We start from the raw sequence: 11375 nt of genomic DNA on the forward strand, positions 1-11375 counted from the left end.
CTTTCTGTCTGTCTGTGTTTTCCTCAGTGATAACCTGCAATCTTTCTGTCTGTGTGTGTTTTCCTCAGTGATAACCTGTAATCTTTCTGTCTGTGTGTGTTTTCCTCAGTGATAACCTGCAATCTTTCTGTCTGTGTGTGTTTTCCTCAGTGATAACCTGTAATCTTTCTGTCTTTGTGTTTTCCCCAGTGATAACCTGTAATCTTTCTGTCTTTGTGTTTTCCCCAGTGATAACCTGTAATCTTTCTGTCTGTCTGTGTTTTCCTCAGTGATAACCTGCAATCTTTCTGTCTGTGTGTGTTTTCCTCAGTGATAACCTGTAATCTTTCTGTCTGTGTGTGTTTTCCTCAGTGATAACCTGTAATCTTTCTGTCTTTGTGTTTTCCCCAGTGATAACCTGTAATCTTTCTGTCTGTGTGTTTTCCTCAGTGATAACCTGTAATCTTTCTGTCTGTGTGTTTTCCTCAGTTATATCCTGTAATCTTTCTGTCTGTGTGTTTTCCTCAGTGATAACCTGTAATCTTTCTGTCTGTGTGTGTTTTCCTCAGTGATAACCTGTAATCTTTATGTCTGTGTGTTTTCCTCAGTGATAACCTGCAATCTTTCTGTCTGTGTGTGTTTTCCTCAGTGATAACCTGCAATCTTTCTGTTTTTGTGTTTTCCCCAGTGATATCCTGTAATCTTTCTGTCTGTGTGTGTTTTCCTCAGTGATAACCTGTAATCTTTCTGTCTGTCTGTGTTTTCCTCAGTGATAACCTGCAATCTTTCTGTCTGTGTGTGTTTTCCTCCGTGATAACCTGTAATCTTTCTGTCTGTGTGTGTTTTCCTCAGTGATAACCTGCAATCTTTCTGTCTGTGTGTGTTTTCCTCAGTGATAACTTGTACCAGATGGCCTCTCAGCTGGAGTGTGTAGCGTGGAACCCTGCTAACACACTGTCCACCATCAAAAGGTACCAAGCTGGGTGGACGGTGGAGTTCTATCTGCATGGTCCATCAATGTGTGTTGTGTGTGTTGTGTATATATGTGTGTGTTGTGTATATATGTGTGTATGTGTGTGTTTAGCTTCCTGTAGTATATTTATTTTGCGGAGCCTTGACCATAGTCAGGGAGGTAATGGAGGAGGAGGGAGGATGGGAGGAGGGAGGATGGGAGGAGGGAGGACGGAGGAGGGAGGACAGAGGAGGGAGGACGGAGGAGGGAGAATGGAGGAGGGAGGTAAGACGGGGATGAGAGTACAATGAAATGAATACACAGCTGCTGCCTCTGTCTCTCTCTTTCTCTCCCTCTTTCTCTCTCTCCCTGTCTCCCTCTCTTTCTCTCTCTCTCCCTATCTCTCCCTCTTTCTCTCTCTCTTCTCTCCCTCTTCTCTCTCGCTTCTCTCTCTCCCTCAATTTTACACCCCGTTACCAAGATCAACACAGGAGTTGGAATTGATATGTCCCTGAATGGAGGACAGGCAGAAGGTGTGAGGATAAGATAGAAGCATACCTCTCTGACCCTCGTCCACCACCCTCCCTCTCACTCCAACAGGAATAACTGGAAGAAGTGGGACATCACTGACTGTTAGAGTAGCATGTTGTTAGATGTTCAGTCTTGTTGTCATGGTAGTGCACTGTGCTCACCCCAGCCTCACCTCTGCTGGCCTTACAGTCATGGGACAGGATATGAGAGTGACCCCACGGCCCCCCCTCCTCCGGTGGTCCTCAGCTGTAGTGCCCAGTACCACATCCACACACACGGCCTCTTCAGAGGACTACAGGTCAGGGTCCAACACACACACACACACACACACACACACACACACACACACACACACACACACACACACACACACACACACACACACACACACACACACACACACACACACACACACACACACACACACACACACACACACCTGTGATAAACTCACTCACCTACTCTCTCTCTCTCTCTCTCTCTCTCTCTCTCTCTCTCTCTCAGGATGTGCGGCGGGTGCCTGGTATCACACCGTCTGTGGTGAGGTCATCAGAGACCAATGAGAAGCGTCCGTTTGTGTGTGCCTACCCCGGCTGCAATAAGAGATACTTCAAACTTTCCCACCTGCAGATGCATGGCAGGAAACACACGGGTCAGTACACCCCAGATAGACAACATACAGACAACAGTCATTTGCTTTACATGCTTCTCACTGGCCTGGTAGTTGTGATAATGAGGATGATGATGGGGGTGATGATGATGATGATGATTGCAGGAGAAAAGCCGTATCAGTGTGACTTCACAGACTGCGGACGGAGATTCTCCAGATCAGATCAACTGAAGAGACACCAACGCAGACACACAGGTCAGTTCTCTCTCTCTCTCTCTATCTCTCTCTTGCTCTCTCTCTCTCTCTCTCTCTCTCTCTCTCTCTCTCATTCTCTCTCTCTCTATCTCTCTCTTGCTCTCTCTCTCTCTCTCTCTCTCTCTCTCTATCTCTCTATCTCTCTCTCTCTCTCTCTCTCTCTCTCTCTCTCTCTCTATATATATATATATATATATATATATATCTCTATCTCTATCTCTCTATCTCTCCCTCTCTCTCTATCTCTCGCTCTCTCTCTCTCTCTTGCTTTCTCTCTCTCTTGTTCTCTCCAACTCTTCTCTCTCTACCCAGAGTTTAAAAATAATCTTTATAAACTCTTAACCGCACCTATCTCTCTCCCCCTCCTCCCCCTCTCTTCCCCTCTCTCCACCTCTCTCCACCTCTCTCTGTGTAGGAGTGAAACCATTCCAGTGTGAGACGTGTCAGAGAAAGTTTTCACGGTCAGACCATCTTAAGACACACACTCGGACACATACAGGTAAAACAAGTGCGTATACCTTTATTTTCTACCTATTCCTCTGCTTTTCTACTGTGGTAATAATCCTGGTCACTACACTGCTTCTATGATGTGGACCCCAGGAAGAGTAGCTGCTGAGTTAGCTCCATCTAATCCTAATTAAATACAATTAATTAAATAGCCAATAGGCCTAATGATTACCGTAGTAACCATGCTAATGAGTGTATACAATTATGAAGCGTTTATTCATTATAGATTTGAATAACAGATTAGATTTTTTTGTTATGGCTCAGCTCACCACTACATAATCTGACACACCTCTCTTCCTCTCCTCTCCTCTCCTCTCCTCTCCTCTCCTCTCCTCTCCTCTCCTCTCCTCTCCTCTCCTCTCCTCTCCTCTCCTCTCCTCTCCTCTCAGGTGAGAAGCCCTTTACATGCCGCTGGTCCAGCTGTCAGAAGAAGTTTGCCAGGTCTGATGAGTTAGTTCGCCACCACAGCATGCACCAGAGGAACCTGATCAAATTACAATCTGCCATCTGACCAGTACTAAACCGGTTTGGACTGGACAAGACTGGATTGGACCATACCAAACGCATAGCCATCTGAGCAACAATGATGACTGGACCTAAACCCACCGAGTGCCATAAGCGGAAAGTACAACTCAAATGTGGCCTCTATTGCTCCAACTAAAGAACATAGTTTCACCGTGCACCCTTTGGATGGAAGACGAACAGATCAATACCACCTCTGATTTATGCCACATCAACGGTTACTGTAGCTTCAACCCCTGTCAACCCAGCACTAGGATTCCCTGTTTTTCTTGTTATAAATCAAATAGTTGATATTTTTCTTATATACACAACCAGCTTCCTCCTTAGACATGACTAGGAATCTGCTGTCTGGGTGAGAAGACACATCAATTGTTATTCTTTTGTTGTTGTATTATAATTGCACTGGCTTTATGTTCATTTCTTTGCCATAAATGTTTTACTACAGATGTAGGATCTTAATTTGAGACGGTTTGCTACAGCAGGAAAATAATCCGGCAGCAACAGGAAATGGGAATTATTATGTGGATTATAATTAATAGACATTTAAGTAGGGGTTGATACATTTTTCGTAAGGGAAAATCAAGTCTGAAATTTCAAATTGGAAATTATAAACTTCAGAAGACTTTTAAAACCTCAAACAAGTTTTACATTTCCTGCATATCAAATGAAGATCCTAGACCTGTATGTACTGGAGCTAGACCATGTAAACTGAAGTTAGGAAACAGACAATGTCACTCTATGTCCAACGAGACAACGAGTAAAACAGAAAATGATACTGTGATTGCTGGAGGAAATGTGTACATGTGTTTTATGTGCCTACAGTGTAAAATGTCACTTCCTTTGTGTATATATGACTACATTGCTATCCTTTTTAAACAGTAGTTTTGTATTTTTGTACTGTTCAAATGTATTAAATGTTGATCTATTGGTCAGTGTTGTTGTGTCGTTTTTTGGTATGTGGTGTCGTCTCATATCTCATATCAAGACATCTCACCCTTAGGAGGAGCCAACGGGGTTCAGACTGAGATAACACAACCCCTCCGTGACCCGAACAAGGTGCAGGTCTCCCCCTCCTAAATCTCCCACACACATCTCCAAAACCAGGAACATATGGACCCCTATAAATCTCATTAGAAGAGAAAAATGCATTCCTCTGGACGTACTTCAATATCGCCCTAGTTTCTAGAGAGACATCTACACCATTGGTTGGGTCCCATCACCACATATAAACACCATTGGTTGGATCCCATCACCACATATAAACACCATTGGTTGGGTCCCATCACCACATATAAACACCATTGGTTGGGTCCCATCACCACATATAAACACCATTGGTTGGGTCCCATCACCACATATAAACACCATTGGTTGGGTCCCATCACCACATATAAACACCATTGGTTGGGTCCCATCACCACATATAAACACCATTGGTTGGGTCCCATCACCACATATAAACACCATTGGTTGGGTCCCATCACCACATATAAACACCATTGGTTGGATCCCATCACCAAATATAAACACCATTGGTTGGGTCCCATCACCACATATAAACACCATTGGTTGGATCCCATCACCACATATAAACACCATTGGTTGGGTCCCATCACCACATATAAACACCATTGGTTGGGTCCCATCACCACATATAAACACCATTGGTTGGGTCCCATCACCACATATAAACACCATTGGTTGGGTCCCATCACCACATATAAACACCATTGGTTGGATCCCATCACCACATATAAACACCATTGGTTGGGTCCCATCACCACATATAAACACCATTGGTTGGGTCCCATCACCACATATAAACACCATTGGTTGGATCCCATCACCACATATAAACACCATTGGTTGGATCCCATCACCACATATAAACACCATTGGTTGGGTCCCATCACCACATATAAACACCATTGGTTGGATCCCATCACCACATATAAACACCATTGGTTGGGTCCCATCACCACACATGAAACCTGGCCGAGATCTGTATGTTCACCATGATCCCCATTCCTGACACCTGAGTGATTAAAATGCTCTGCTGTTACACCCTCCTGCCACACGAGGGCAGTGTCTGCCTGTCAGTGAGAATCAGGGGCCAAATTCTACTGTGTCAGATTGATCTGAGATTGTGGAATGAAAAGGAGGAGGGCTAAAGCTACCCTCTGTTGTTACCAGACCAGTACCTTTCCTAGTCCTGATCCATCCCATTCTGAACTGATATACCCCAGGTGTGAGGGGCTTTGAGTGTATAGCGTGTCTGTGTCTACACCACATGATGCAGAGAGGCAGCTCAGAGGGCTGCTGTATGGCTCTGTGTGGGTTAATGATGAGGGCTGCTGTATGGCTCTGTGTGGGTTAATGATGAGGGCTGCTGTATGGCTCTGTGTGGGTTAATGATGAGGGCTGCTGTATGGCTCTGTGTGGGTTAATGATGAGGGCTGCTGTATGGCTCTGTGTGGGTTAATGATGAGGGCTGCTGTATGGCTCTGTGTGGGTTAATGATGAGGGCTGCTGTATGACTCTGTGTGGGTTAATGATGAGGGCTGCTGTATGGCTCTGTGTGGGTTAATGATGAGGGCTGCTGTATGACCCTGTGTGGGTTAATGATGAGGGCTGCTGTATGGCTCTGTGTGGGTTAATGATGAGGGCTGCTGTATGGCTCTGTGTGGGTTAATGATGAGGGCTGCTGTATGACTCTGTGTGGGTTAATGATGAGGGCTGCTGTATGGCTCTGTGTGGGTTAATGATGAGGGCTGCTGTATGCTCTGTGTGGGTTAATGATGAGGGCTGCTGTATGGCTTTGTGTGGGTTAATGATGAGGGCTGTTGTATGACCCTGTGTGGGTTAATGATGAGGGCTGCTGTATGGCTCTGTGTGGGTTAATGATGAGGGCTGCTGTATGACTCTGTGTGGGTTAATGATGAGGGCTGCTGTATGGCTTTGTGTGGGTTAATGATGAGGGCTGTTGTATGACCCTGTGTGGGTTAATGATGAGGGCTGCTGTATGGCTCTGTGTGGGTTAATGATGAGGGCTGCTGTATGGCTCTGTGTGGGTTAATGATGAGGCCTGTTGTATGACCCTGTGTGGGTTAATGATAAGGGCTGCTCTATGACTCTGTGTGGGTTAATGATGAGGGCTGCTGTATGGCTCTGTGTGGGTTAATGATGAGGGCTGCTGTATGACTCTGTGTGGGTTAATGATGAGGGCTGCTGTATGGCTCTGTGTGGGTTAATGATGAGGGCTGCTGTATGGCTCTGTGTGGGTTAATGATGAGGGCTTTTGCCCTCAGAAGAGCCTGAATTCATCAGGACATGGACTCTAGAAGGTATCAAAAGTGTTCCAAAGGGCGCTGGTCCATTTTGACTCCAATGCTTCCCACAGTTGTGTCAAGTTGGCTGGATGTCCTTTGAGTGGTGGACCATTCTTGATACACATGGGAAACTGTTGAGCATGAAAAACCCAGCAGCATTGCAGTTATGTTACAAACCAGTGCACCTGGCACCTACTACCATACCCTGTTCAAAGACACTTAAATCTTTTGTCTTCCCCATTCACCCTCTGAATGGCACACACACAATCCATATCTCAAGTGTCTCAAGGCTTAAAAATCCTTCTTTAACCTGTCTCCTCCCATTCATCTACACTGATTGAAGTGGATTTAACAAGTGACATCAATAAGGGATAATATCTTTGACCTGTATTCACCTGGTCAGTCTATTTCATGGAAAGAGCAGGTGTTCATAATGTTTTGTCCACTCAGTGTATATACTGGCTTATAATTGTAATACCTCTTAAAACCTGGCCATCAGGCTGATTACATGGTACAGACAAAAACACACACACGTGTGCACACACACGCACGTACACAGGCACACACACACACACACACACACACACACATTCTTTAGACAACTCCACCGCCTGAATCATTTCTAAGATGGACTTGGATACAAGCCAAACTAAACTAGAAATATTAAAATGGCAGCCTTCTATGTCTGGGTCATGGGTCAGTCATTTGAAGCCGGGGCTGGTGTGATCTAGGTTGATATCTCTGGGGGGGTTTCTCTCTGCTAATCCCACTGTACTCTGATTAAGCAGTGCTTCTCTTTGGTCTTTCTCTGTGGGGGTAACAGTATGGAGGGAGAGATCAGAAGAAGACAGAGGAGTCTAGAGTTTTACCAAGTTTTACCCACTCCAATACACCCCCAGCAGGAGACTGATGCAGGGAGCAGAGAGGCTCCAATACACCCCCAGCAGGAGACGGATGCAGGGAGCAGAGAGGCTCCAATACACCCCCAGCAGGAGACTGATGCAGGGAGCAGAGAGGCTCCAATACACCCCCAGCAGGAGACTGACTGCAGGGAGCAGAGAGGTTCCAATACACCCCCAGCAGGAGACTGACTGCAGGGAGCAGAGAGGCTCCAATACACCCCCAGCAGGAGACTGACTACAGGGAGCAGAGAGGCTCCAATACACCCCCAGCAGGAGACTGATGCAGGGAGCAGAGAGGCTCCAATACACCCCCAGCAGGAGACTGACTGCAGGGAGCAGAGAGGCTCCAATACACCCCCAGCAGGAGACTGATGCAGGGAGCAGAGAGGCTCCAATACACCCCCAGCAGGAGACTGACTACAGGGAGCAGAGAGGCTCCAATACACCCCCAGCAGGAGACTGATGCAGGGAGCAGAGAGGCTCCAATACACCCCCAGCAGGAGACTGACTGCAGGGAGCAGAGAGGCTCCAATACACCCCCAGCAGGAGACTGATGCAGGGAGCAGAGAGGCTCCAATACACCCCCAGCAGGAGACTGATGCAGGGAGCAGAGAGGTTCCAATACACCCCCAGCAGGAGACTGATGCAGGGAGCAGAGAGGCTCCAATACACCCCCAGCAGGAGACTGACTACAGGGAGCAGAGAGGCTCCAATACACCCCCAGCAGGAGACTGATGCAGGGAGCAGAGAGGCTCCAATACACCCCCAGCAGGAGACTGACTGCAGGGAGCAGAGAGGTTCCAATACACCCCCAGCAGGAGACTGACTGCAGGGAGCAGAGAGGCTCCAATACACCCCCAGTAGGAGACTGACTACAGGGAGCAGAGAGGCTCCAATACACCCCCAGTAGGAGACTGACTACAGGGAGCAGAGAGGCTCCAATACACCCCCAGTAGGAGACTGACTACAGGGAGCAGAGAGGCTCCAATACACCCCCAGCAGGAGACTGATGCGGGGAGCAGAGAGGCTCCAATACACCCCCAGCAGGAGACTGATGCAGGGAGCAGAGAGGTAATACTACACCAGGTTTAATTTACTATTGAGAGTAGTACACCAGGTGTAATTTATTATTGAGAGTAGTACACCAGGTGTAATTTACTACTGAGAGTAGTACACCAGGTGTAATTTACTATTGAGAGTAGTACACCAGGTGTAATTTACTATTGAGAGTAGTACACCAGGTGTAATTTACTATTGAGAGTAGTACACCAGGTGTAATTTACTATTGAGAGTAGTACACCAGGTGTAATTTAATATTGAGAGTAGTACACCAGGTGTAATTTACTATTGAGAGTAGTACACCAGGTGTAATTTACTATTGAGAGTAGTACACCAGGTGTAATTTACTACTGAGAGTAGAACACCAGGTGTAATTTACTACTGAGAGTAGTACACCAGGTGTAATTTACTATTGAGAGTAGTACACCAGGTGTAATTTACTACTGAGAGTAGTACACCAGGTGTAATTTACTACTGAGAGTAGTACACCAGGTGTAATTTACTACTGAGAGTAGTACACCAGGTGAAATTTACTATTGAGAGTAGTACACCAGGTGTAATTTACTACTGAGAGTAGTACACCAGGTGTAATTTACTACTGAGAGTAAATCAGAGGTTATAGAACTGAACCAGTCGACTGGAATGTCAGTGGGTCGAGGAGCAGAGCAGGTCCTGGTGTAAATCAGAGGTTATAGAACTGATCTATTGACAACACTGTTCTCAATGAGGCGACAAGAAGCCTAGCGGTTAAGAGCGTTGGGCCAGTAACCGAATGGTTTCTAGTTCGAATCCCCGACTGGGTAAACAATCTTTCTATGTGTGTTTGAGCAAGGCACTTAACCCTAATTGCTCCTGTAAGTTCGCTCTGGATATGTAAAATGTCTTCAGTAGGTTTTGCACCCAGACTGACAACATGACCATTTCCGACAGGTAATATTGTATCACGTGTACCTGATCTTAATGTGTACTGTACTTAATGTATACTGTACTTAATGTATACTGTACTTCATGTATACTGTACTTCATGTATACTGTACTTAAATGTATACTGTACTGAATGCATACTGTACTTCATGTATACTATACTTCATGTATACTGTACTTCATCTGTGACATAGCGAAGTGCAATTCCATGGAAATTTGCAAAGAGAAATCTGGTATGAACATCCTGCTGATGATCAAGTATAGTCCCCAGTATCCCTTTTTGCATATACAGTTGAAGTCAGAAGTTTACATACACCTTAGCCAAATACATTTAAACTCAGTTTTTCACAATTCCTGACTTTTAATCCTAGTAAAACTTCCCTGTCTTAGGTCAGTTAGGATTACCACTATATTTTAAGAATGTGAAATGTCAGAATAATAGTAGAGAGAATGATTTATTTCAGCTTTTATTTATTTTATCACATTCCCAGTTGGTCAGAAGTTTACATACACTCAATTAGTATTTGGTAGCGTTGCCTTTAAATAGTTTAACTTCGGTCAAATGTTTCAGGTAGCCTTCCACAAGCTTCCCACAATAAGTTGGGTGAATTTTGGCCCATCCCTCCTGACAGAGCTGGTGTAACTGAGTCAGGTTTGTAGGCCTCCTTGCTCGCACACGCTTTTTCAGTTCTGCCCAAAAATGTTCTATGGGATTGAGGTCAGAGCTTTGTGATGGCCACTCCAATACCTTGACTTTGTTGTCCTTAAACCATTTTGCCACAACTTGGAAGTATGCTTGGTGTTACGGCCCCTCCTCTGCAGTGCAGGGGCGGTTCCTCCTGCAGGCAGAGGAGGGTCGTTAGTGATTGGAGCCACCTGGGCTCAGGGTATTTAAACTGCTTCACTAACCAATCTTCTCTCTCTCTGCTCCTCCAGGTATGATCCTGTTTTTTTTTGTTCCTTTGTAGGTTTACTTAGTTTCCACTCAGTCATATTCACACACAGAGATTCATGCATCCATGCACCTTACATTCACCCTACATTATGACATTTCCACACCTCATTCCTTTTTCTTTGTTTAAAGTTATAGTTTTTGGTTTATAATAAAGAACCTTTTTGATTGGCCTATACCTGTTGTTCGTGTCCCCTCATTTTTGCCACAGGCTATGAGCCGGCCTGTGACAAGTGGGGGCTTGTCCGTAAGTTAAAGTTAATTGTACTTTAGTCTTATTTTAGTTCACTTTAACATTTTGTCATAGTTTTTTTCAGGTTTTGTCTAGATTGTCTTTGCTTTATTATTGATACGTTTGTTATTTGTAATTTGGCTTATTTGACTATTGTTTTACGGTTAACTTGGGTTAGTTTAGTTTGGCAAAAAAAAATTGTTTGAGGGGATGTTTTGGTTCGGACCAATATTGTTGGAGAGAGCGTTGAGAGCCATGTGTTCTTTTGGTTCATTTAGCTTGGTAGCTAAATTTGGTTAGCAATTCACTCGGTTTTTCTGGGTTTTTGTTCAAGTGGGAGTCCTCTCCTGTTCAGGCTTATCAGCGAGTGTCAATAGGAGGCTCGTGGTGTTTTTGTTTTAGGTGGCAGTGAACGTGGGTAGAGCTTCCCTTTTCCTTTTCCCCTACATCGGCTCGGGAGCACCGCCGTGGTTATGGGGGGGCTGCCAGTTCTGGTTGTCTTTTCCACTCCACTGGTTTTGTGTGCATAAAACCCCACCGTATGTGACTGCACGAAGACCAGAGCCAGTTAGTTAGTTGATTTTGGAGGATAGTTGGGTGTGGCTCCTGTCCTTGAACCCA

At 45.2% G+C, this 11375-nt stretch overlaps 1 protein-coding gene across 2 annotated transcripts in view; it reads left to right on the forward strand.

Annotated features, from left to right (window-relative positions):
* Positions 1-4288, forward strand: part of LOC106562566 (Wilms tumor protein homolog) — a 19372-nt gene extending 15084 nt beyond the window's left edge. Inside the window, exons 4-9 of one of the 2 annotated variants that reach the window (XM_045689507.1) lie at positions 873-950; positions 1652-1760; positions 1967-2114; positions 2238-2327; positions 2743-2826; positions 3224-4288. In XM_045689507.1, the coding sequence (XP_045545463.1) occupies positions 873-950; positions 1652-1760; positions 1967-2114; positions 2238-2327; positions 2743-2826; positions 3224-3345 (631 nt within the window). In that variant the 3' untranslated portion in view covers positions 3346-4288. Of the gene's footprint in view, positions 1-872; positions 951-1651; positions 1761-1966; positions 2115-2237; positions 2328-2742; positions 2836-3223 lie in introns of both variants that reach the window. The other variant, XM_045689506.1, reaches the window with a different exon arrangement.
* The last annotated feature ends 7087 nt before the right edge of the window (positions 4289-11375 follow it).

Source organism: Salmo salar, chromosome ssa11, assembly GCF_905237065.1.
Source record: "Salmo salar chromosome ssa11, Ssal_v3.1, whole genome shotgun sequence".
NCBI lineage: Eukaryota > Metazoa > Chordata > Actinopteri > Salmoniformes > Salmonidae > Salmo > Salmo salar.